The 27434-nt window shown below is 39.1% G+C and overlaps 1 protein-coding gene and 1 pseudogene across 7 annotated transcripts in view; both read left to right on the top strand.

Annotated features, from left to right (window-relative positions):
• The window catches only part of RHOBTB3 (Rho related BTB domain containing 3), a 106513-nt gene that overhangs the window by 54240 nt on the left and 24839 nt on the right, over nt 1–27434 (top strand). For 4 of the 7 annotated variants that reach the window (XM_055387176.2, XM_055387175.2, XM_004042285.5 and 1 more), the window contains exons 8-11: nt 3304–3424; nt 15499–15672; nt 19047–19213; nt 24006–24102. In XM_055387176.2, coding sequence (XP_055243151.1) covers nt 3304–3424; nt 15499–15672; nt 19047–19213; nt 24006–24102 — 559 coding nt within the window. The remainder of the gene's footprint in view (nt 1–3303; nt 3425–15498; nt 15673–19046; nt 19214–24005; nt 24103–27434) is intronic. The other 3 variants (XM_055387177.2, XM_063705878.1, XM_055387178.2) reach the window with 1 other exon arrangement.
• On the top strand, nt 3894–15492 carry LOC109026984 (60 kDa heat shock protein, mitochondrial-like; annotated as a pseudogene).

The following is a 27434-nucleotide window of genomic DNA, read 5'->3' on the forward strand; positions in this document are numbered from 1 at the left end:
TGTTTTACAAAAATAAAACTGTACTAGCTTTTAGTGAAGATTCTTGATTGTTCTTTAGTTGAGAAAATAGTCTTTTTTGTAAACAAAGTAACGTGGAATTAAGGGGTAAGATTTTTTTTTTTTTAGTAACACATTGAAGCAGGTACACAGAAGCTGTCCAGTTTTACAAGTATATGGCAGGATGGTAGCTCTTGCAGTCTAATTCAACTAAATAATCATTTGTAAAAATTTGCACATATGCCTATATTCTCGTTTTCAAAACAGTTCATCTAGTTGTCTTGATTAACTTGTTTACGGACCAGTGAAAATGTACATCACGTACATTTGTGTTCTCTCAAACTTCTGCTCTCCCATTTTTTTCAAATTCAAAACAGAATTGATGAGGGAATCTGTTTATAGATTCTCTCCCTGTCTCTCCAGTTCTCTCATACATTCATGTGTAATATACATCTATAAAATATTCACAATATGCAAATTCATAACCTTTATATGGCTGACAAGTACAGAAATCTTGCCTTTTCTTCTAACCCTAAACCTTTTCTTGAGTCTTGATTCGGAACACATTCCTTTGAATACTGAGAATAAAATGAATTCTTACTGGGGAAAGGGAAGTCTGGGTGATACGATTCCATGGTATTGCGCTGAATTCCCTCCTCTGCACGGGGGGAAAGAAGAGTTATTTCACACCTTCTTCCTGTGCTTTCCCAGGGTAAGGGGCTGTCTCATTTACTGAGTACCACACAGGGAGGTAACCCTGAATTGGGACTTGGGAAATGTAGATTACAATTGTGAATCTGCCACAGATCATCTCTGTGGCTTTGAGCAAGTCAGGGCTTCCTATAAAATGAGGGATAAATTGGATCGTTTCTGAAGCCTCTGCGAGCTCTCCAATTCAGTGACGCTTTTTGTTTTTGCTTTTGTTTTTTGAGACAGAGTCTCGCTCTATCGCCCAGGCTGGAATGCAGTGGCGTGATCTCTGCTCACTGCAAGCTCCGCCTCCCGGGTTCATGCCATTCTCCTGCCTCAGCCTCCCGAGTAGTTGGGACTACAGGCGCCCGCCACCACACCCAGCTAATTTTTTTGTATTTTTAGTGGAGACGGGGTTTCACCGTGTTAGCCAGGATGGTCTCGATCTCCTGACCTTGTGATCCTCCTGCCTCGGCCTCCCAAAGTGCTGGGATTACAGGCATGAGCCACCGTGCCCAGCCCGGTGATGCTTTTTGACTGCTACTCTCGTTAAGCATGGCGGTCACTTGACTCCCATGCTTGAATTCCTTCCATGTGTATGATGGTTATGTTGTGTACAGGATCTCAGAATGACTTTATAGGACCAGGATTTGTATGATCCTGTTTTGCCTCTCTGTTTTGCTTATGGATACCATTCTGGAATGTTTTCTTCTGCCTTAGGAGGAAGAATAATATCATTTTTCCCCCCTCACTGAAGATTTTAAACTTCCCACCATAGTAGATTAATTTAGAGTAAGAAGTAGATGTCATTTATTCTTATTACTGCTGATGTTATATGTTTATTTCTTAGGGATAAAGCTTTCAGAGTTCCCTAGCTAGCCAAGCAGAGGATTAGCATTCTGACCAGGGCTCTCAGGCTCTGAGATTCAGCAGGGGGAATGGGTGGAGACATCAGAATTTAAAGTGAATAAAATATGATATTTCAATAAAAATCATAACTAAATCTTTCCAAATTAGGGAACAACATAGACTTTAGGCAAGATTGTGGTCCTAATGAACCTAGTATTTAAAATGACTTATTATTTCATCATCATTTGGGTAACACTACCTGAAAATATTCAGGCTTGTTTTGTTTATCCACTGTAAATAGACTAAAATTTAAAAAAAAAAAAAAAAAGAAAGAAAGAAAGCAAAGCAAAGAAAAAAGGGTGGAGGGTATGGAAAGGGAGGCCGGCCCTTGACTTCCAGGAGGGTTGGCACACAGGGGATGCCTGAAGACCACAGAAAGGATAAAGCACTGAGGCCTGAGTTAGACAGAGAGGCTGCTCCCGGAGCCACTAGCTCCAGCCAGGCGCGACAGGACAGACGAGTTATCAAGGGTGAGAGTCTCCGGAACGCCAGATCAAAAACCCAGGAAACTCTTTATAGGTTCTAGTGGGCTCTGCTGTGAGTAGGAAGGACAATTAGGATTATAAGATTGGAGATGAAGATGGAGGTGAACCAGCTGGGCCCGGTGGCTCACACCTGTAATCCTAGCATTTTGGGAGGTTAAGGTAGGCGGATTGCCTGAGGTTAAGAGTTTGAGACCAGCCTGGGAAAAATGGCAAAACCCTGTCTCTACAAAAAATCATCTGGGCGTGGTGGTGCATGCCTGTAGTCTCAGCTTCTCGGGAGGCTGAGGCACGAGAAGCACTTGAGCCTGGGAGGTGGAGGTTGCAGTGAGCCAATATCGCACCATTGCACTCTAGCCTGGGCCACAGAGCAAGACTCCATCTCAAAAAAGATGGAGGTGAACCACTTCATTACTCTAGGTTATTTTTTTAACTGTTCACTCCTTTAAGAGAAAGTGTTAAGCTAGTAAGTAGAAGAAGGATATGGTGTGATAAGGGAAAGTTGTATTTTTCTTTCTTTTTTTTTTTTTTGGAGACAGGGTTTCACTCTGTCGCCCAGGCTGGAGTGCAGTGGCATAATCTCAGTTTACTGCAGCCTCTGCCCCCCCGGGTTCAAGTGATTCTACTGCCTCAGCCTCCCGAGTAGCTGGTATTACAGGCACATGCCACCATGTCCAGCTAGTTTTTGTATTTTCAGTAGAAACAGGGTTTTGCTGTGTTGGCCAGGCTGGTCTCAAACTCCAGACCTCAAGTGCCCACCTTGGCCTCCAAAGTGCTGGGATTATAGGCATGAGCCACTGCACCTGGCCAAAAAATGTATTTTTCTTAATTACAAATCAAGGACTGTCTTAATGAACAAATTAGGTTGTACATGTAAACATATTTTAGTAGGCATTTGTATGGAGTTGGACTACTGTTGTCTGTTTCTCAACAAAGACTCATAGGGTTTCAGGACCTTGCAGCTTCTCAGCCATGGAGCTGAGTTTTCACTTAGGCAATTCGTTTACTGCTGTGAATGCCAAAGAGAGCAGTGTTGTTCACTGACAGGCAGCCCATACAGTTCTTAAAGGTAAGTTCCTTTGAAACCTGTGATCAGAGATGTCATAGAGTAGGGAATCATATTTCTTTTGAGATTTAGCATAATTTTCCAAATTCCTAGCCTAGCCTATATGTTATCAAAGCATGTTAAACAACCTTTCCCCTGTATTTTTGTTTTCCCTTATAGATTAATTGCCTAAGGAATTGCAAAACCTATCAAGCCAGAAAACCTCTGTGGTTTTATAACACTTCCCTCAAGTTTTTCCTTAATAAGCCGATGCTTGCCGATGTTGTCTTCGAAATTCAAGGTACGGATCAACTTTTACAAAGTTTATGATTCATTTTTATTTCTTGTTTTCTTTCCTTGCTTTCTACTTCAGGTTTGAATGTTTGGTGTGAAGGAATGATTATTCCCTACTGAGGTATGTAGATTAATACTACCTTAATGTCAACAAAATCTTCCAGGTAAATAGGAAGTATTTTATTAAAATGATAAAAGAAATTTATATTTCCCTTAGTATTTTTTCCTTTGCCATATGCTTCATCAACTTTTAGGGCCTAGCAAGGGATGGGATGATCTATAATACTTTATTATATATTTTTATGTGTATTTCTTTAAGATCCTAGTGTTTGCTGCATCTGGAGCTAACCCCCTTAAAATTATTTTATCTCTAGCTTATTTTATCCAGCTCTCTTCCTTTTTATTTGAGCAAAAGGAATTGACCATTATTTTATTCAGCTGTCTTCTGTTTCTTTTGAGCAAAAGGACTGAGGGTTATGCCTGGCCCACCTCAGGCACCCATAGATATTGCTACATTTATTTCTCCTAGCACTCTGAGAATTTTATCACCAGAGCAACTGAGAGCTGCTGCTTATCTCTCTAAGAAAGTAAGGCTACCTAATTTTAATGAAGATGAGCTGTTTGAGTGCCCATTATTGATCACTGGCTTGGATAATTTTGTCACTTTAGTAGATTAAGATCTAAAGAATGTGGTGGGAGCTGCCAGCACACAAGGTGCCACCAGGTGGGGGAGAGGCGGAGGGAGGGGACGTGGCTCATCACCATGTGCGTCTTGCATTCTGTCCCTCACTGGCCGCTGACCTGCCTGACTACACAAGCTCTGCCGCTGCCCCATAGAAATACTTGGATTGCCCAGTCTTTCCACAGACGAGACCAGGTTACTGGGATTCTCATCTCACTTGGGCTTATGCCAAACATGTAAAATTTGGTGCAGGTGCCTGAGCCTTAATTCTTCAAGGTGTCGACCTTTTAGCCGATGCCGTAGCTGCTACAGTGGGGCCGAAGGGAAGAACTGTGATTATTGAATGAAGCTAGGGAAGTCCCAGAGTAACAAAAGGTGGTGTGACTGTTACAAAGTCAATTGGCTTCAAGGATAAGTGTAAAAATATTGGAGCTAAGCTTGTTGCCAGTAACACTAAGATGTTGCCAGTAACACAAATGAAGAGGCTGGGGATGGCACCACCACTGCTACTGTACTTGCACTCCCTATGGTCAAGAAAGTCTTTGAGAAGATTAACAGAGGTGCTAATCCAGTGAAAATCAGGAAAGGTATGATGTTAGCTATTGATGCTCTAATTGCTGAACTTAAGAAGCAGTCTAAACCTATGACAACCCTTGAAGGAATTATTCAGTTTGCTATAATTTCCGCAAATAGAGATAAATCAGCAACATCATTTCTGAAGCAATGAAAAGGGTTGTCATCACAGTAAATGGTGGAAAAACACTGAATGGTGCATTAGAATCACCAGATCTAATTTTTGCATAACTTATTAATACATCAAAATTTTTGCATATCTTATTAATGTATCGAATAATTAGGCTAAATTTTTGCATAACTTATTAACACATCAAAAGGTCAAAAACATGAATTCAAGGATGCCTATGTTCTGTTGAGTGAAACAGAAATGTCTAGTGCCCAGTCTATTGTACCTACTCTTGAAATTGCCAGTGCTCACTATACACCTTTGGTTGTCATTGCTGAAGATGTTGATGGAGAAGCTCTATGAACCTTCCTGTTGAATAGGCTAAAAGCTGGTCCTCAGGTTATAGCAGTAAAAGCTCCGGGTTTGTTGACAATAGAAAGAACCAGCTTAAAGATATGGCTCTTGCTGTTGGTGGTGCAGTGTTTGGAGAAGAGGGGTAGGCCTCATAACACAGGAAAAGTTGGAGAGGTCATTGGGACCAAAGGTGATGCTATGCTCTTTAAAGGAAATGGTGACAAGTCTTGAATTGAAAATTGTATTCAAGAAATCATTGAGCAGTTAGATATTACAGCTAGTGAATATGAAAAGGGAAAAGTGAATGAATGGCAAAACTTTAAAATGGAGTAGCTGTGCTGAAGGTTGGTGTGACAAGTGATGTCAAAACTCATGAAAAGAAAGACAGAGTTACAGATGCCCTTAATGCTATAAGAGCTGCTACTGAAGAAGACATCATTCTGGGATGGGGTTGTGCCTTGCTTCAGTTCATTCCAGCCTTGGACTCATTAACTCCAACTAATAAAAATAAAAAATTGGTATAGAAATTATTAAAAGAATACTCAACATTCTGGCAGTGACCACTGCTAAGAATGCAGGTGTTGAAGGATCTTTGGTAGTTAAAACAATTGTGCAGCATTCCTCAGAAGTTGGTTATGAGCTATGGTTGGGGGTTTTGTGAATATGGTGGAAGAGGAATCATTGGCCCAACGAAGGATGTGAGAACTCCTTTATTAGATGCTGCTTGGGTGGCTTCTCCATTAATTACAGCAGAAGTCACAGAAATTCCTAAAGAAGAGAAGGACCCTGGAATGGGTGCGGTAGGTGGGATGGGAGGTGGCATTTCTGATTCCTAGAATAGGGCTTGACATTTATTAATGAACTGTGATAGGAAGCTCAAGGCAGTATTTCTCACCAGTAACTACAGAGAAGTCATTTGAAGAAAATGACTGAAGAAAACACTGGGTGATGTTTTTAAAAAATCACTACAACCATCAGTTACTGATTTCAGCTGACAATAAATAGCAGTTTACTGCTGTCATTGTCCATGCCTACAAATAATTTATTTTGTATTTTTGAATAAAAAGACATTTTTACATTCCTGATACTGGGTGAAAGAGCCACGTACCAATGTACTGCTTTCAGCTTAAATCACTGAGGCATTTTTACTACTATGCTGTTAAAATCAGGATTTTAGTGCTTGCTAACAGCAGATGAGAAGTTAAGAAGCAGCTTTTCTGTGGAGAGTAAGAATAATTGTGTACAAAGTAGAGGAATACCCAATTATGTGACAACCTTTATGTAATACAGATTTGTTTAAAGTTAAAAAAGAATGAATTGTCAGATACCTTCAGTTATGCAAGAAAGATCGAAGGAGCTGTTTTCCAGTGAAAATCTGAGTAGAACTTTAGATGGGCAATTACTAAAAGGAAGATATAATCTAATTTAATGGTAGAATTGTGTAGCAGCGAACAATAGTCATTTACTTTTAAAAATGTTTCCTCAGAAAGATGCACATTACTTTTAACTTTGGTCATCTGCCAAGACAGGGAAAGGGAAACTTTCCAATGTACCTTCCGACAAGCCACGGCCAGCCCCGTGTGCAGTGTGAGCCTGGGACGCTGAAAGTAGGGCAGCAAGAGTGACCTTGAGATACAGAAAAACAACTGGGAAAAAAGCTAACAAGAGGACACAGACTTTATATCATGCTTTTGTCATTTTAGAAAGACCTATAACTGGCTCTAAGCCCCTTATATGATCACACCTTGATTTATTTGTTGCCTAAATAAAGATCCAAAGTGTCTATCTAAAGACAACTTTCATAAATTACTCATTATAGGTAGGACACGCCTAGTCAGGGATAAAGCTCCTGGTGATTACAGAATTCTCTCATTAGCTTCTAGGAGAAAACTGTCTGTTGATAAAGACATTTACTAACAGTGTTTGGTACGCTCTATCCATACCAGAGAAACGCAGGAATAGATAATTTTGTACAATCATCTAAGAAGCTTCTCATTTCAACAGAAAAGACTACATCCATTGTTAAGAAGAAATATGATTGGTAAATTAAAAAGTATTTCCACCTTTCTAAAATTAGCTTTTAAAAGTCTAGTTTATGGAGATTGAATCAGTTTCTGCATTCCGAAAGAAGGAGAATGATGCCGCTGGAGATGGCTGAATGCTCTCTTCCAGATGACTTCCTGGCACTGGGGCACTGGGGTCACCTGTGATTTACGGTTGATTGGACTCACACTGAGCAGACTCCGCAAGATGGAGATAAGGTGGGGGCAAACCATTCCAGTGACCATTATAACAACCTAGGGCACTGCTTTTCATAACCAGAAAAAGAATTGGTAATCTGAAGGTTATATGGTGAACATATGAGAGAGAGTAGTGTCTAGTGGTGTTTGATCCAGGGCATGGTGAGTTCTGGTAGATGTCTTCCGTCCTATAACATAGTGTTGTATTAACCAGACCAAGCATCTCTGATCTTCCTGGATGTTCTAGGTACTGGTTCTATGGCCAGGGCTGACCAATCTCTTAACATTTGCACAATATTTGATACAAATTAGGTACAGCATACTCGATTAGGTATTTACTTCCTAGGTCGTGAGTATGTTTTAGTCCTCTGCCTGCTCTTTTTTTTTAACCTAGGTCCTCTTGATTGGAGTTTCGGATGTTCCCAAACCCCTCAGTCATCCCCTAAGACTCTGGAATTTTGGGTTATTCTCTAAATGAGTAATCTCATTCTTTGTGTGTGTGCTTTAGAAGTTTAACTGTGAGAAGGAAGCCATAATTCCTGGTCGCAGGAGGAAACTTAAAATTTCCACTAATAAAGGATCTATGTTGTTACATTGCTGTGTCTCCTACAGTCCCTAGAACTGTGACTTGCCTTTAATAAATGGCTATTGGTAGTAAGATTAATCATCCTAAACTTGGGAATCCACCACTGAAGCATAAATGCGCTTGAAGAAGACTTTGCCTTGTAATAAACTTGTGAAAGGAAAGAAGGTCCATCTCTTCGCCAGGGATGTTCATTTTGCAGTATAGTTTGAGAGCAATCTTTTTCAAGTAAATTGAATATGAATGCCTGGCCCCATCATACATTAATGAATTAGGGGTTGTCTCCCATCCCCACCTTTTCTCTTTTGCTGTGTTATAAAATAGCTACTAAATTTGCTTATAATTTGCATAGGAGGCATTGGCATCAAACATTATGTTAGCATAACTCACTGAAAAGATTTTCGAAGGGAATATGTAGCACATGAAAATATATGTCATATTAAAAAAGAGAGATAAGCAGTGATGTGGTGAATCCTTGCTCCTCCTAATCGCGTGCTTTTCTTCCATGATTCTACCTACTGCAGGCACCTGCTCCCCTTTCACCCTTTATGCAGAGCTGGGGTCAGGAAGGGCTGGCTGGATGTCTGTGCTGATGATGTGCAGCAACTGCTGTGGTGCTCTTCATTGCTTCCCTAGCTCTAAAACCAAGTCTTCTTAGGAGTCAGAAGCAAAGAACAGCAGGAATGGTGGAGGCAGGATCTGGCAGCAGCTTCTCTAAGGCCAGCTGTAGGCGAGGCACACCAGCTCCTGAGAGTTGGGGAGGGGAGCTGTAGACAGCAGCAGCAGTGTCATTTCCTCAGGATGGGCCCCAGTTCCAGCCTTGGTTTTGCGTCCTGACCAGTGTGTCTGTGGGCAAGTCACCTCACATTTCTTGTCTTCAAGTCTCATTTGTGAAGTGAAGAGGGTGACGAACCACACAGATAACAAGAGGTTCTTTTTAGTGTTAAGAGTTATGTAACTAATAGCCATCCTTCTTTGATTCTTCTTGCACTACTTGCAGGGTAGCAGTGAGAAAACTAAGAAGAAATTTTGAGTTAGAAGTTGAGTGAATTCTTGTTCCTTTCATGGTTAAAATATGTGACCACCAGCCCATTGAATGAAATGGAGCGTGTTTGAATTTGCCTCACTGTGGTCACTCTGGAAGCAGGCTTAGCTTACCAGGGCCATTTCTCTGATGTACTTTTGGAATTCTTCCAAAATGTATAGGGAGAAGTAGAAAAACCAGAGGCATTCTGAGTGAGGAAATAAGCAGATGACTCAGCAAATCACCAATCTACTTCATCTCCTTGAATAGCAAATAGTTGAATTTCATGAAGAAACTTTAATTTTTTCTTATTATGAAAGTCATATACAATTGTTTTAACCAAGTGTGCACAGAATGATCACACTTATAGAAAATGTCTGTTTTGTTCATAAGTGAATTAAAAAGGTCAGGAAAGATATATTCCATATTATGAACATTTTCTTTAGAAAATGAAATGGGCATGGTGATTAGAAAAATGTTGTAAGTGCTCATTGTAGGACAGTCAGATAATATATAAAGATGCAAAAAATAAAAAATAAAAATCACCCGTAATCCTATGCCCTAATAACAATCACAGTTTGATTTTGGCATAATTTCCTTCAAGTCAGTTTTCCTCTGCTTAGAAAAAGGGGCTGGGAAAATAGATACTGTCTACTCAATTATGTGTCTTTTATTTTTAAACATATGTCTTAAGCACTTTACACTGGATTAAAAACCCCTTGTTAACATTTTTAATGTCATTATATGGCTATATCCTATTTTTTTACTATAGGTGTAAATTTAGGTATCTTCTTTGTTTCCATTATTAGAAATAACAGCGGCATTGAAGATTTAATGTAAATATCTCACTCTGAAATTAGCATTATGTCCTTGGAATAGATTCCTTGTCAAAGAATAGGAACATCTGTAAGACATCATAAGTGCTATGAAATTGTATATGTCCAGAAACATTGTACTAATTTACATTCCCATTGGCAGTGTATGAAAGTGCTTGTTTTCATACAAACAAATCCTTGTCAGCATTAAGTATGCTTATATCTTAATTTTTCCTGCAAATTTGATACAACTGTGTGTTTTTAATGTTCTAGTCTAGAATCAAGAAGTCCAGACTGTGCAAATCAAAATCCAAATCTCTTCTGATCCATTGAATCTTTTAGTATTGAGACATTTGTATTATGTATATATATATGATAGCATTGACTCTGGCAGCAACTCTGCTAGAGATTATATATGTAAATCTCAAGTCTTGAAACAGTGTTGTATTTTGGTATTGGTATTCACAGCCCTACTTGCCACATGATGGTGGAGCATAGATTTTCACTTTAACTCAAAGGCGAGCGTGAGAGTGCTTAAAACACCTGGTTAGTGCACCTAGGAAAAATTAGATTGATTTCAGAATGGCACAATCATAACTGTTGCTCTATTTAAAGTCAAATTGCATTCTCTCATGTATCCTATTTTACATTCTTGTCATTATCTGAAAACTTATAAAGGTTAAGTACCCTTAGTCTAAAAACCCAAAATCCAAAATGCCCTAAAATCCACGATTTTTTGAGTGCTGATGTGGTGCTCAAAGAAAATGCTTATTGGAGCATTTTGGATTTTGGATTTTTGGATTAGAGTTGCTAAACTATTAAGGAGATTAGAGATCCTAAACTATTAAGAATGTGTGTATATATATATACATATATATATACTATTAAACATTCTTAATAATATATGTATATACATATCTCTCTCTTTCTCTCAAATATTCCAAAATCTAAAAAAAATGGAAATGTTGAAACATTTCTGGTCCCAAGCATTTCAGAAAAGGGCTACTCAACCTGTGCCAGGCATGAAGATTTGCTTTTTAGATCATGTTAATGCTTCTCAGTGTGACGGCCTTTGGGCTCTATGGTTTTGAGTTGTAGTTAAATTATTAACAGACAGCTAAATTTTAATGTCACTCTGAAAAATGAATGTCTAATTTTGGGGGCTGTAAATGGGAATAGCAATTGGAAGTATGAAAGTACTTCTCACTTTGTCATTCATGTGTAATTTAAATGTTTTACACCAAACCAAAAAAAAAAATTGGGAAGGAAAATATTTTTATATTTTAAATTTATGTCAAACTTAAGACAGACTCTCAAAGTAAGGATCAGTAATCAGTCTCAAATCTTAATTATAAACTTTTTTTAAGTTACAGTGAAGTCTTAAGATAAATTTACAATTTTTTTGCTATACACTTAAAATATTTATGATGCAAAATACACACTTCAAAAGATTCATAGTTGTGAAATAATTCACATTGGAATGTAACTTTGATATTATCAATACAAATTTATGGGAAGTAATTGGAATAATAATTTAAAAATTAGATGATTATCCATTTAAATGTAATGTTTTGGCTGGGCATGGTGACTCATGGCTGTAATCCCAGCACTTTTGGAGGCCAAGTTGGGTGGATCACCTGAGGTTGGGAGTTCCAGACCAGCCTGGCCAACATGGTGAAACCCCATCCCTATTAAAAATACAAAAATCAGCCAGGCAAGGTGGCACACGCCTATAATCCCAGCTACTCGGAAGGCTGAGGCACAAGAATCGCTTGAACCCAGGAAGCAGAGGAAGCTGTGAGCTAAGATCATACCACTTTACTCTAGCCAGAAGACAGAGTGAGACTCTGTCTCAAAAAAAAATAAAAATAAAAAATAAAAAATAAAATAAATTTTAAAAATGTAATTTATTTTATAATTATATTTTGTAATTATTTCAGACAATAATAATAAATTTGAAGTGACACATAGTAAGTCTTTGGCTTCTTTACTCCAGTTTTGAGCATGAATATTAACCTCACGAGAGGTTTAAGGAAAACTAAATGAGAATGGAATCTATGGAACAATTTACACCAGAACTGATATACTGAGGCACCTTGATGAGGTGGTAGTGCCATGGGTCAGAAAGGCCTGGTTAGGATCTTTGCTTGGATGCATACTTACTATGTAGGTTTGGCTATGTTACTTTACATTTCTGGTTCTTTTGGTTTTTTGCCTATAAAATAGGGATACTAATTTCTACTTTGTGATGTGGTCACGGGGGTTGAGATAGTGCATACAAAGGACTAGCAGAGGCTTCACCTGCAGACTCCACTCCTTTTCACCTGCAGTGGCAGCTAGTACTGGTGGATCGCTGTACTTTTTCCTGCTGAACCCACATTCGCAGTCAATCTTTCCTTTAAAGTGTCCCGGGCCTTCCCCAAAAACTGGCTGGAATTAGCCTAGGATAGAAAATGGGATACCATCCCCTGTAATAGGTGATCATCAAATATATATATTTTCTCTACCACTCCCAATTTCTTGTTTTGGCGTGTAAAAAAAAGTTACTATAGTAGTTCTAAAGTCAGTCCTGGTAAATATTTAGAGAGGTACGGATGTCCTTTTGATATGAGTCTGTGTCATATGAAGAGTTCTTTAGAAAATTACATTCCCTTCTGGTTTACTTAGCTAGTACATATTTTGGATCTCTCTTGAGCTAAGTAGGTATCCTTTTTTAGGAATGAAACCAAAAACAGTTCTAAAAATTTCACTTTTGAAACCTGGAAAATAGTATGAAGAAAGTGTGACAAATGTATTTTATTTTAGTAAACAGTCAAAACAAAGATTCTTGATAATCTATGTAAAGTGACTAGAAAACTTGGGCTTTTCATTTTTGTTTCACTCTTGTAGTTCTTTTCCTTAGAAAAAAATTCTTAAAATTGTAACATCAAATGAATACTACAAAGAAAAGATAGTTTGGCCTTGACGGTTTCAAGGAACATGATTATCTTTTAACTAGAAAATGCTATCTTCCATTTCCTTAAGTAATTTCTTTACCTGTATCCTATTGCCAGTTAGTACGTAAACCATAAACCGCATTATGTTCCTTCAGCATATTTTTATATATAGTGTTGAAAGATCTAACCATACTAAGGTATTGTATTACAGTTTCACAACAGAACAATTTATAACATCAAAACAGTAGTTTAAAGAGGTGAAAAACTGAAGTTGATGTTTTCTTAACAGGAAGTGTAATGGTTTTCCAAACTAAATTCCAACCTTGAAATAGGCTTAAAAATGCTTTAAGGTACAGTTGGCTGGGTGCAGTGGCTCACGCCTGTAATGCCGGCACTTTGAGAGGCTGAGGTGGGAGCATCACGTGAAGCCAGGAGTTCAAGACCAGCCTGGCCAACACAGCAAAACCCTGTCCCTAGTAAAAATACCAAAAAAGTTAGCCAGGCATGGTAGCGCATGCCTGTAATCTCAGCTACTCGGGAGGCTGAGGCACGAGAATCATTTGAACCTGGGAGGCGGAGGTTGTGGTGAGTGAGACTGTGCTACTGTACTCCAGCCTGGATGACAAAGCAAGACTCTATCTCAAAAAAAAAAAGTACAGTTGTTCCTTAATGTCCATAGGAGATTGGTTCCAAAGACCTCCTGCAGATACCCAGATCCGCTACGCTCAAGTTCGTGATATTAAATGGCTTAGTATTTGCATGTAACCTATGCGTATCCTCCTGCATACTGAAAATCATCTCTAGATTACTTACAATACCTAATACAATGTAAATGTTATATAAATAGTTGTTATACTGTATTGTTTAGGGAATAATGACAATTTTTTTAAAACTTTGTATATGTTCAATACAGTTGCAGGGTTTTTTTTTTTTCTGAATATTTTCCACTCTCTGTTGGTTCGATCTGTGGATGTGGAACCCATGGATTCGGAGAGCTAACTGTACTGAGTGTTTTGTTGCTGGGTTTTGCAACTCTGTTATAACCACATTATCAACAATTTCTGTTAAAATTTCAAGGTTACTTATCAAATTCTACCCCCATCAACTATCTACTTGGTATTTTTTGGTAGATCTTAAATCCCTGTGCTTAACCCAAGTGATAGATCATCCAGTTTATTTAAGTCATGCTTCTAATTTTTAAAAAAAATACTGCCTGTTTATCTTTAACATTTTAAAACCTTACAAGTCAAATGGCATGACCTGTTTGTATTCTTTATTAACTGCTGTATATCAATATAGCCAGCATGCTTTAATTATGGAAACTGGTCCTTCCCGGTGGAGGGACACTGTCACAGTGAGGCGAGGAGGGGAGTGTGCCTGCTAGGAGGTGAGTGTTGACTGGGTGGGAGGGCTTCCCAAGTTACTTCCCTGCTCCTCAGGTAGGTGTGGCTGTGCAAATGGCAGTGCCGAGCAGTAGACTCAGAGCTGGCAGTGCCAGGTGTTGATTATAGATTCTGAGTGATTATTGGCTTTGGAAAAAGCCACTGGGCTTAGATGTAACTCTTTTCTTCTTTCCTGAGACAGGAGATGTTTTGCTTGGATTTAAAAGGGATGAAGAACCCAATAATTGTAAATGCTTTAGAGAAGACTATATATCCCTGATGAGTATGAGATTTTAGAGATATGTGGGTAAACTCTTGGGCAGGGCTGAGTGGCTTGGTTTGGTTGGAGAGTTACTTCCTGGCATGCGACAGCTTTGTCACTCACACTGGCTGTGGTGTCTTCTACGAAAGTAAAAACTGCTCCAAAGCAGAGGTAGCTTTGTCTTCCTCCTCTTTGTGTCTTCAATTCCAAATGCAATGATTGGCACATGCTGATTCTCGGTAATAATCTGTTGAAGTGATCCAGGCTGAACTGAAGGCTGGCAGTGTGTATTCGTGGTTTTCTAAGGTGGTGGAAGTAGAGAGCCCTGGCCACTCACGGCCCTATCCAGCGCTGCCTTTGTGTGGTGCAGCAGTAGCCAGAGAGCCTAGCAAGCTTTTCCTAGAGAGTCAATTCAGTTCAGTGAGTTCAGTGAGCAGTATGGGCTGAGAGAGCCCTCAAAATTCAATGTAGCGCTGGCCCTCCCAGCAGCAGGCATTGTTCAGGTGAGACAGAATGGTTGCCTGAGGAAGTAGTGTGCTGGGGAGACTGCAGGGATTAAGGTCATCCTCTTCCAGATTTTCATCAAGTCTGAAATGCTCTCCTTGGCTCCACAAGAGATCCTCTTGCTATTCCTACTGTGGTGTATGGACAGCTTATGGTTTACTTCTTACAGTTTCCTGTTTCAGATAAGAGGAAGCATGGCCAAGATGGTTCTGTGAGTCAGGCCCAGAAGGGTAATGGGGTTGTTTTCTTGGGAGGCACATGGTCACGGGTAGTATTATTAATATTTCAAGCCAATTGGAAAGGATTGATGTTTCATTATAAAAATATGAAGCAAAATATTTCATTTCAGTGTTTCTATTTCTGGAAATACAAACTAAGTAACAAATAGTTGTCTTGACTTGCAAATTGTTGGTTTCAAGGTCAACATCTGAACTTTCTTTATTGCTCCCTTTAAAATTAAGAAGTTTCTGGATTAATGGTAGTTATCACTCCCAAATTCAGATTCTGCGTATCAGCCTAGCTGTCCCTAATGTAGTAGTCTAATTAGAAGGAAAATTGCTGGAATAACCCTGCAGGTTTATCTCACTTATTTCTTGTTTCCCTTTTGAACCTTTTAGGTACGACAGTGCCAGCCCACAGGGCCATCCTGGTGGCCCGTTGTGAAGTGATGGCAGCCATGTTTAATGGTAATTACATGGAAGCAAAGAGTGTCCTGATTCCTGTTTATGGTGTTTCCAAAGAGACTTTCTTGTCATTTTTAGAATACCTGTACACAGACTCCTGCTGCCCAGGTTAGCAATACAAATGTTGATAGTATCTCAGAATTCTTTCTTTCCTTGCCACCCGTTTTGTTAAATTGCATTCTGTGGAATCTATTTTCATTTAAGATTTATTAGTTGACATCACGGAATGTACTAAGCAGTTAGAGGTGGTGCTGGAACAACAATGAATTTTCATTCAGTTCAAGTGGAAGTGCAGTGATTGGGTGCCTTTTATGGGTCTCCGACGCCGGCACAAGTTCACATGTCCCAGCCAGCACCTACAGCATGGGGATCACTGTAGGCAACTGGAAATGGAGGTATCTTGTGGTACCCATGGCTACTGTAATTCTAGAGATCGGGGCAGATTGTTACTTGGAGTGCTGTCTCTTCCATAAGAAGAGGAGGGTTGCGCAACTGCTTTGATGTCTGTGACTTCTGATTGGGGCACTTTTAAGGACTTTCAATATTCTGAGACTTTTTTGGTCTTCCTTCTGCCCAGAGGATGTGGGATTTGTAAAGGCCTCCTTCTGACTTCTGCTAAAGTCAGAAACTCCTCAAACTGACTTCTCCGAAAACTTTTCTTGAGATGTTTAAAATACCCAGTGGACTATACGATTCATTTCCAAATTCACTGACCAAGGACTATCTTTGACCAGGAACCAAACATCTGTGACAGCTCTAGGTTGGAACAGATCCAGCAGGGTTCTTCTAGCTGGAGGCACTTGAAGAAATAGCAAAATTTTTTCTACAGGCCTGGAGCCTTGCTTGGGATGCTGGCAGGGAAGCCCTCTGTGAGTAGTCTTCAGCCTTTGGCCACCAGATGGCTCCCACCACAAGCACAACTAGATTTGGCCCCGTGGAGCTCAGTTCAGGAGCCTGAGACCTTGATTAGAGAACCTGGTCAGGCACCCTAATAAACATAAAAAGCAAACACATTTCAAGCCAGACCTCTCTTCAGATTCACTGCTTTAATTTTTAGAATGGAAAGGTTTCTTACATTGGGTATTGAAATAAGTTTTAAACAAGTCATGAGCCCTCTAGTGAAAGATTTTAGAAGTTCAAAAAGAAGCAAATGTATTTGTGTTGATTAAATTAATTCTGGGCTTGCAGCTTGCTGTAGAGTATTTTGGAGCCAGTTGCAGTTGTTTCTGTCAGTGTTAAAGACTGACTTACGGCCAGGTGCCGTAGCTCATGCCTGTAATCTGAGCACTTTGGAAGGCTGAGGCGAGCAGATCACCTGAAGTCAGGAGTTCAAAAACAGCCTGACCAACATGGTGAAACCCCGTCTCTACTAAAAATACAAAAATTAGCTGGGCATGGTGACGTGCGCCTGTAATCCCAGCTACGCGGGAGGCAGAGGCAGGAGAATCGCTTGAACCTGTGAGGCAGAGGTTGCAGTGAGCCAAGATGGCGCCACCACACTCCAGCTTGGGTGACAGAGTGAGACTCCGTCTCAAAAAAAGACTAACTTAGTATTTTTGCCTAATAAAAATGAAAGCATTTGTTCTTTTTGGAAATAAAGCTTATTGTTTATTATTTCATTGTTGGCAAATCTGTATATTAAATTTACAAATTGACCAGATTTGGAGTAATAGGAAAATTTGATTTTCAGTCATCCTCTCACTCAAGTAATTGAAGCTGCTAATATTAAGTTTTACCTTGCTAATTAGAAAATATTACAGAGGAAAGCAGTAATAATGATAGGATTTTTAAAAATTGGCAAAAGTGTGTTAGGGAAGAATGAGTCAAAATGAATAATCAAAAAGTTAAGCCAGATACTGGAATCTGTGCATTGGGAAGATCACAGAAGACAGATAATGTTATTATGTTAAGTATTCACCATACACAGTGTTCTTGGTTCCATAGCTACAAAAGAATGTAAGAATGTAAGGAGGGATAAGAACGAGAATTACATGAAAAACCAGATTTCTAGGGAAGTATTGAAAAAAAACCCCAGCCAAATTGGGTGGTTGCCAGGGGCTGGGGAAAGGGGGAAACAGGGAGTTAGTGTTTATTGGGTACAGAGTTTCAGTTTGGGAAGAAGAAACATGTTCTGGAGATGGTGGTGGTGATGACTGCACAGCAGTGTGAATGTACTTCATGCCAATGAATCATATACTTAAAAATGGTTAAAATGGGCCGGACGTGGCGGCTCATGCCTGTAATCCCAGCACTTTGGGAGGCCGAGGCAGGTGGATCACAGGGTCAGGAGATCGAGACCATCCTGGCTAACACGGGGAAACCCCGTCTTTACAAAAAATACAAAAAAAATTAGCTGGGCGTGGTGGTGGGCGCCTGTGCTCCCAGCTACTCGGGAGGCTGAGGCAGAAGAATGGCGTGAACCCAGGAGGAGGAGCTTGCAGTGAGCCAAGATCGCACCACTGCATTCCAGCCTGGATGACAGAGTGAGATTCCATCTCAAAAAAAAAAAAAAAAGGTTAAAATGGTAAATCTCATGTTATGTTTATTTTATCATAATAAAAACAAAACAACAAACCAACCAACCAACCTGAAGACTAATGTCAAGAAAAAAAAATGGCAAGGATCTAGTTTAGCTAACGGCAAGATTTACCAGATAGTCCTGGAATTAATTTTTAAGGGCAATTATAGAATCACCTTTTCTGAAGAATTAAAAAAAATAGATTCACTTCTGAGTATGAAGGCTTGAATGGATTCTTTTTATTTTTACTTTTTTATTTTATTTATTTATTTTTATTTTATTTTATTTTTATTTTTATTTTTTTGAGATGGAGTATCGCTCTATTGCCCAGGCTGCAGTGCAGTGGCATGATCTCCGCTCACTGCAACCTTCGCCTCCCAGGTTTTAGTGATTCTCCTGCCTCAGCCTCCCTAGTAGCTGAGACTACAGGTGCCCGCCACCACACCTGGCTAATTTTTTTTTATTTTTAGTAGAGATGAGGTTTCACCATGTCCGCCAGGATGGACTTGATTTCTTGACCTCGTGATCCGCCCACCTCGGCCTCCCAAAGTGCTGGGATTACAGGTGTGAGCCACTGCGCCCGGCCTTCTTTTTAAAATGGAATAATAAGCCGGGTGTGATGGCTCACATCTGTTATCCCAGCACTTTGGGAGGCCAAAGTAGGAGGATCATTTGAGCTCAGGAGTTCAAGACCAGCCTGGGCAACATAGTGAGACCTGTCTCTACAAAAAAAAAAAAAAAAAAAAAAAGAAGAAGAAGAAGAAAGGAAAGTAAAAAAAAGATAAAATGGAGTAAAAGTGCAGAATGCTGACTCCCTCGAGGCTTTTCCTAACCGTTCTATTCTATGGTGGATGCTACGGTCAGCATGTTTTTTTAATTGTTGTTTTTTGTTGGTGGGGGGTGTTTAGATCATTAAAGAAATGGTTTTATCATCCACTTTCTCTCATGTCCCTTTTCTCATCAGCTGGCATATTCCAGGCCATGTGTCTCCTGATCTGTGCCGAGATGTACCAAGTGTCCAGACTGCAGCACATCTGTGAGCTGTTCATCATTACCCAGCTGCAGAGCATGCCAAGCAGGGAACTGGCATCCATGAACCTTGATATAGTTGACCTGCTTAAAAAGGCCAAGGTAATTGACTCTGTGTATCTGATAGCCTAGTTTTTTATAAAATATTTTCAAATTATACTATTTTAAAATTTATCATTTTTTAACATACGTTAATACTAGTCTTAGTTTGGAAGTTTGGCTAATGACGCTAAAGTGCCTTCACAACAGTTTATCTGGCTAGATAATTTTGAAGCATTAGGGTTTGTGTGCAGTCCCTTTTATAAGGAGGCAAAATGTCCAGATACGGAATTTTTTTAACTAAATAGTGGCCCTTAGCAGAGTCATTTGAATGTGGTGCTATACTATGTCACATAGGCATTGTAGGAAATAGAATTTATGTTGAATTTCCCCAAACAATCACATCTTCAGGTTCCTAAAAGGGAAATGACAGAATTGGTCCATATATACTGATAGCGATGGTTAAGCTAAACTAATTTACTTCTTCATTTTTTCATCCATATAATGAACATGTTTTGAAGTTTCAGTTGTATGTAGGAGATATTGGTGTGCCTCATTTATCCTTGCAGAATGCCTTTTGTTTTCATGTCTCACCGTATTAGCAATCGCTGCCGTATATGTACATGCTTCTTCTGGGTCTCTTGTAAGCTCAGAGTCTTTTGTTTTCAATAATTATATCATTACTGATTTTAGAGAACGGGGGTGGGGGAGTTACATAATTAAGTTAATTTTAAGTAACTGCAGTTACAGAGGCCCTAAATTATGAATCGGAGCCAGGTCTGTAAATAAACTAGGACTACTTTGTTGAATCTACTTCCCAAACCCCCCAGATGTGCTCACAGTCAAAAACCTGCCAAATCCTTATTCCCACTTTCTTTCATTCCTGGAAGCAGAAAGCTTATTCAGATGGGCCATCCTACCGTTGGCCATTCTGCCATTCCATCCACTGCCCGAGACAGTTTCAGCACTTGTGGTAGTTATGGCACACTCTTGTGTACTCAACTTGTGGTAAGCCGAGCCCTCTAGGTTTTTTTCACAGGAATATATTTGTTCAATCACTACAGAGTGTCAGTACTTCTTGAAATATTATCTGGTATCCAACATATCTGTACCTATCAACTTTGACATCCAGGGTTACAAAAGCATGACAACTTTTATCTCCATCCACATTGCTAAAATGGAGCCACATGATGGGGCAAATTCCAGATCTGTGACAGCTGAATGCTTGCCTCCAAGCTGAAACGAATTCATTCATCAACACTTCTGTTTATAGAAGGGAATTTATTTGAAGCATCTAGGTCTTCTCCTACTATCTCCTTAACTATTTTGGACTTCATTTCTCTCATAATCAAGTCTTACGATCACATGTATTTAATTAGGGCTAAAAACAAATTTAAAAATTGAGTAGGGCCAGGCGTGGTGGCTTATGCCTGGAATCCCAGCACTTTGGGAGGCCGAGGCTGGCGGATCATGAGGTCAGGAGATCGAGACCATCCTGGCTAACACAGTGAAGCCCAGTCTCTACTAAAAATACAAAAAAAAAAATTAGCTGGGTGTAGTGGCGGGCGCCTGTAGTCCCAGCTACTTGGGAGGCTGAGGCAGGAGAATAGCGTGAACCCTGGAGGCGGAGCTTGCAGTGAGCCGAGATTGTGCCATTGCACTGCAGCCTGGATGACAGAGTGAGACTCCGTCTCAAAAAAAAAAAAATTGAGTAACACTGATCTCTTTTTGTAATATGTTTACATTCATCTCATGATAAATAGCTCCCCTCCAAATTTAGTTTACAATTTTTAAAATTCTTTCTAGTAGTTTCACAATCTCAGTTCATTTTTGATGTATCATTTTCATACTATTCTAACAAGTTGTTCATACTTTTTAAAAAATTGGACACAAGTTTCTTTTTCCTTATCTTTTAGTATCTTCTTAAATCGTTTATGTATAAGAGAACTTCCCGTGTGGTCACATTGATTTCTTTAGGTGCCTCCCCTCACTGCCCCCCTACCCTTGGTTCCTCATCAGAATCATTTTTGATTGCACTGTCAGAAATTCTTGACTTGTTTTCCCTGATTCTCTGGTTTCTGACTCTGTGATTATCCTTATCTTTTCCCCTTGAATTTCAAACAATCTAAGATACAAGCTCATTTTGAATTTTGTTTCTGAAGACTTTTTATTTTCTAAGATTAAGCCTAAATTTACCAGTTTTCCTGTATTCTTTTCCTGGTGGTTCCTAATTTGGCAATTGTGAATTCCAGATAACAGAAGTTTTCTTCCCAAGTTTTCTTTGAAGTTCCTAGTTTGAGATTTCACTTCACCAGTCAGTTCACCCTGTTGGTCAGAATTTGGTTAACTTTTCCCTTGCCATTTCTCTGACTTTTAGGAGTGAAATTGTCTTCTAGCAGAATTAGACTCCCAGTAGCTCTCCAAATAATCAAAATTTCTGAACACTCTGCCAGTTTTGTACTGTGTGTCAGGAAACATCATTCATACTTTCTTAGATAGATGAGCAGTGTGGGTATTCTCTCACTTCTCTGTCCATTTTCCCCTAACCTCTCTCAGTTCTCTACCATGATTTACCTTCAGGTTTCCATCAAGGAGGACTCTTAAAATACAAGAGTTGAGGTGGAGATTCCTAATCTCTACTCCTGTTTAAACCCTATCTGTTCAAACTTTGGTGATTCCTATGAAGTTGTATTTATTCTTGTATTAAAAATTTTAATGCGTCTTCTTATTTATAATCTATATGTTAATATTTGGCTATCTGAGGCACAAGTTGTATTTCTGAGAGTTTCCAGGTACTTTCTTGTGAGTTTACGGGTATTTTCTCCACGTTCTTCTTGTAGCTCTTAAGTTCTATTGCATTTGGTTTATGGTTTTTTAACACCTTTTTAAAAATTCTGTTGCTTATTTCAGTTTGAACCCATTTTCTTACGTCAACACATATCCTTCTAAAACCTAGTTTTTACAGTGAGACATGTTCCATTCCTGTTACAGAGTCCCTAGACTATGAATCTGGGCCAGGTCTGTACATTAGCTAGAACTGCTCTGTTGAAATCTACTTCCCAAACCCCCACATGTGCTACCAATTCCTCATTCCTCAGTTCTTTCATTCCTGGAAGCGGAAAGCTTATTCAGATGTGTCATCCTACTGTATTTAAGATATTTTGGATAATATCTTAAATCTTGGTCAAAAATAAAATTCTTCATTTTTAAGCATGCTTTGTAGCCAGCTGTTTATTTCTGTGACTTCCCTTTTCCTTCTCAGTCACAGCCCTTAAGGCAATGTCCTAACCTCCTGGTGTTTTGTTATCTGCTCTGGGTTAATCATGTAATAGTAGTGGTGGCTTCTCTAAAAAGCTGAAGGTTCTTTTTCTTTTCCCTTGAGATTGCACACATTCATCTGCTAAAAGATAAGGGGAGAAAAAAACTGTTAAAATGTTATGTGGGCTTAGATAAACTATAAAGTTATTTCCAGTTCAAAAATTGATTTTATATAATGAATATAAGCGGGACCTGTGAATTTGTGTTTAAATACTCTCACACTATACAGCTTTAAAAAAAAAAAAAGCAAATCCTTGTTTTTTTATTAAGGTTTGAGATTACTAATCTTTCTTCAATTTAGCATTACTTGTTGCTTATTTAATATTTTTGCATCTCCTTAGAAGAGCTGTACTTAGCCAAAAGGTGGAAACAACACAAACGTCCATTGACAGGTGAAGAGATAAACAAAATGTGGTATATATGTACAGTGGGATATTATTCAGCCTTAAGAAGGAGTGAAATTTTGATATCTGCTACAACATGGATGAAACTTGGAAAATATTACCCTAAATGAGCCAAACATAAAAGGACAAATATTTTAGAATTTCACTTATATGAGGTACCTAGAATAGTGAAATTCATAGAGACAGAAAGTAAAACAGTGGGTGCTAGGACCTGATAGGGATAGGGAGAAAACAGATTGTTTAATGGTGCAGAGTTTCAGTTTGGGGTGATAGAAAAGGCCTGGAAATGGATAGTGGTGTTGGGTTGCCCCACCATGTGTATGTACTTATTAATGACATTTAACTGTACACTTAAGGATTGTTAAAGTGGTAAATTTTATGTTACACATATTGTACCACAATAATAATAATGAAAAAAAGAGTTCTATACTCATGTACCAAAGTTGCCTGCCAGCAAGTTACTGTCATCTGCATTGGTGGTTGGATGGATCAGTGAGTGTCACTGGATGGGCACCAAGGTGATGATGTCAGTGGCCTGCTTGCTTGGAGTTTTCCCTCCATTAGCAGCTATTGGAACTCAGAATGAGGAGAATGGAGCTGGAAATCCTGCTCAGTTTACTGTACATCTCATTAAAAGCAAATATTTAGCCACAGCTTTCTCTTAGAAACATTTACACATTGAAACCCATGCCTTCGGCCGATGGTGTTTCCTCCTCAAAATATTTTCTGGCTTGCTCCTCAGGTGAACTTGTTTTAACATTGCTCACCATCATCTACTACACAGATACAGGTGCAGTTAGTGAAGTCCGTGGCTTCAGATTAAAATCTCAAATTAAATCTTCAAGAACCTCAGATGCAGCCATGCATTGCTTAAAGATGTTTGGCCACTCCGGCAGCCGTAGATTGTTATTCGCTGTTGGCTTGGCTTCTTCCGAGAATGTACTTTTAACGTTATTTGCTAATAGTGCTCCCTCATCCTGTTTGCTGTCACAGTAGACTGAAAGCTGCATCAGGTAAAGGCACATTAAACATGAATATGGGCTCTCCGTGATTGCTCCCAGGCCGTTCTCTTGATCTTATCATACTGGTGGCCATTATGTGCAATATTATTTCACTTTTCATTTTTCTTGCAGTTTCACCACTCTGATTGCCTTTCAACCTGGCTACTTCATTTCATTGCTACTAACTACCTCATCTTCAGTCAAAAGCCTGAATTTCAGGATCTTTCAGGTAGATTGCTAATTTCTGTTTTGAAAAGAAAGCTTTTTGTTCTTTGTCCTTAGATTTGAGACATAAGTTGTAGAAGTAGTACTTTTAGCAAAATAAGAATAGTCAATGTAATAAATTTCTTATAAATTATGCAGTGTGGTAATTGAGGAAACAATTTATAGTCACCTGTGTTACATAAGTGCCTTAACCTGTGTTACACAAGAAGTTTTCTAATGATTATTTTATAGCTCCATCCATTTTTAAATGCATTTTCTTTCCCTGAAATAGATAAGGTGACAAAATGTGTCCTCAGGTGGCATTTGGTTGTGAAAAATGATATCTTAGTTCTAACTACCTAAGTCAGCAGCAAAGTTTAAACAGTACAGATTTAAAAAATTTTTATAAAGGAATTTAACTCTTGTTAACTATATTATATTTAGCTTTATTGTACTGGATATCTGTATTTACTGAGTATATCTATATGGGAGTCCCTTATATTACTTTGGAATAACAGTTTTTCCTATATAAAAAATGTTGTGAAACTTACTGGGAGTGTATGTAATATGCTTTCTAAGGTAAATTATAAAAATTAAAACCAAAGTGTGAACTACTGAGTACTGCGTAAAAAGAAAAAAATGAAAATATAATAGTTGTCAGAATAGACAGTTTAGATGCAGTGGTTTGCTCATGTTATTATCTAGCATAGACTCAAGGAAAATTTGAGCTAAAAAGAAAAGGAAGTGAAAGATTACCTAATCAAGGAGTTTCACACTCTGGACAAATAAATCTCCGTGGAGATAACTGAAGTGTCTTCTAGGGTGGGGGACAGAAAGTAGGGAGTGGGTGAGGAGAAGGAGAGAGAGAAGGGAGTAAGGGAAAGGGAGAGAGAAGGCTAAAATTTACAGTTCTTGGACTCTTCCCTCCCTCCTTCAGTCATAGTAGTTCCACTTTATCTGTTTCATATCTTGAGTTCTACCTAAAATTTTACTTTGTAAAAAAGACTCTGCTGGTAAAAGATATAAAAATCATATGGTCAAGATGGTGATTCCACCTCGGTGTAATCCCAGCCAACTTGGGAGGCTGAGGCTAAAGGATCACTTGAACCCAGGAGTTTGAGTCCAGCCTGAGCAACATAACGAGACCTCTGTCTCTAAAAGAAAAAAGAGTAAAAATCTCTTGTTTTTATTCAGCTACTTGTGCAGTTAAAGAAAACCCAGAAACACACAATCTGTTTTTGGGAGATGTATTCAGCCGGTCAACAAACATTATATGTCTATTAGGAGCCTCCTTACATAAGTCAACTATTAGTACAGTAGAGAAGCATAATCACATCAAAACAAAACAACAGTTATTTATTAGCTATGTACTTTGTGCAAGGAAAAAACAGTCAGTTCATAAAGATAAGGCTTGCATATGCTTGCTGTCAGAAGGAACATTCTTCTATAGTTATTTAAGTAGCTGCTTATATAGTTATTTAAGAAGCTTGCTAAAAGTTAAATGAATTGCACTTTGGTCCTGGAGCCAGTTTCATTATGTTACCTTAGGTCACTCTTATTTGTAAGAGAAGAATAAGATTATTTTCTACTTACTATCTTGTATAGATATATGGTATATATGGAGTACTATTACAACCTTGGGAGAAAGATGCTCTATAAATCCTTTTAGTTATGAATTTTCATTATATGGTATTACCCAATTGCCTATAAAGTATGTTATGACACCTGGCATGGTGCAAAGCAGGACTTCCAGTGCGATGTGAGGTGGCAGGCTAAGGAGGAGACAATGTGTCGATGTTGCCTTCTGTTCCTTTGATGGGAATTAAAAGGGAATCATGAGAACTCTCATTCTGCAGTGCCTCTTCCTGTCCAGGGTCCTGCTATGAGGTGTCATCCTCTTGGGCAGAGGAAAAAAGCGCCTTTTGGATAAGGGAGAATTTAATTGTCTAAATCAATAGTTACTAACTGGCCATCTATGGTTTAGGTGTAGCCTGCCAACGTGTTTTATTGGGACCCCACAGTTAAAAATATATAGTACTGGTATTTAAAAATAACCATATTTTGGCTTCTTTTGAAAAATTGGAAGATCTGGCTACCCCAGGCCCATCATCCTAGTGGCAACATGTGGCTTGGCACTGGCGGTCCACCTAAAGGAGCATGCCCTCTCCAGAGGGTCGCAGTCACTTCTCTCCAGTGCTTTACACCTGGCCCACTGCACACGGTCACTTGAAGTTGGGAGAGGTTCTTGTCACGGTCACTCTACAGCTTCCTTATAGAACTGTCCATCTTCAGCTTGAAAAGTTCTCAAATTATTATTGGAATTCTACAACTTGTTTTCTGTTGACTGAGAATTTTTCATTTTTAGAGGTGTTTAGAAATCAAAAAGTGAGACTGGAAAAGATGTCATGTCAGTACAGGCACAGATACATCAGAACCCAGTTAAATAGATCATTAAGTATTAGGTTTTTATATACTGGACTCATGAACACAAACAGCAGTGCACAGGAATATGTTACCCTTGGCATTTATGGATTCATTATTCTCGCAGTTTAATTTAGCTCGATATTATGTGTTCTGTGTTACGGGGTTTTGGTTGTTTTGTTTTGCTGGCTGCCAGAGCTCATCTCTAATAACTTTTCTCTGGTTTTTAATATTTACTGAGGGAGTAGTGTCATGTCACCTTTGCTTCCTATTGAAACTTAGAGCTGAGCAGCTAGTTTGTATGGTCCTGCAGGCTGAATCAAGACCCTGTTAATCTGACTTATAATAGATGAGGTTAAACAGTAGATGGAGAATCAAGTAATTCTCCTGCCTCATCCTCCTCAGTAGCTGGGATTATAGGCATGTGCCGCCACACCCAGCTAATTTTTCTTTTCTTTTCTTTTTTTTTTTTTTTAGTAGAGACGGGGTTTTGCCATGTTGGCCAGGCTGGTCTCAAACTCTTGACCTCAAATAATCCGCCCGCCTCGGCCTCCCAAAGTGGTGGGATTACAGACATGAGCCATCGTGCCTGGCCTCCAGCAAGGTCTTTATGATCTATATCTTGAGTCGACCTCCTATCTCATTCTGTAACCTAGAATGCCTAACTGTCTGGGAATGCAGCCCAGTAGGTTTCAGCCTCATTGTCCCCAGCCCCTATTCAAGATGCAGTTGCTCTAGTTCAAATGCCTCTGACAGTTGTGCTTCACCAAACCTAGAGAATGAACAAAGCGAAAGACCTGGAGTTCAAGAATGGAGGGATCCAACTCCAAGGCAGGAAGCAGGTCCAGAAAGCAGGCAGGGCAGCAGCAACAGGAAAGAACAGCTTATCTGATGACTGGCTGGGTGGGAAGCACAACTGAGAGGACTTGAAGGACT

This window comes from Gorilla gorilla, chromosome 4, assembly GCF_029281585.2.
Source record: "Gorilla gorilla gorilla isolate KB3781 chromosome 4, NHGRI_mGorGor1-v2.1_pri, whole genome shotgun sequence".
Classification (NCBI taxonomy): Eukaryota; Metazoa; Chordata; class Mammalia; order Primates; family Hominidae; genus Gorilla; species Gorilla gorilla.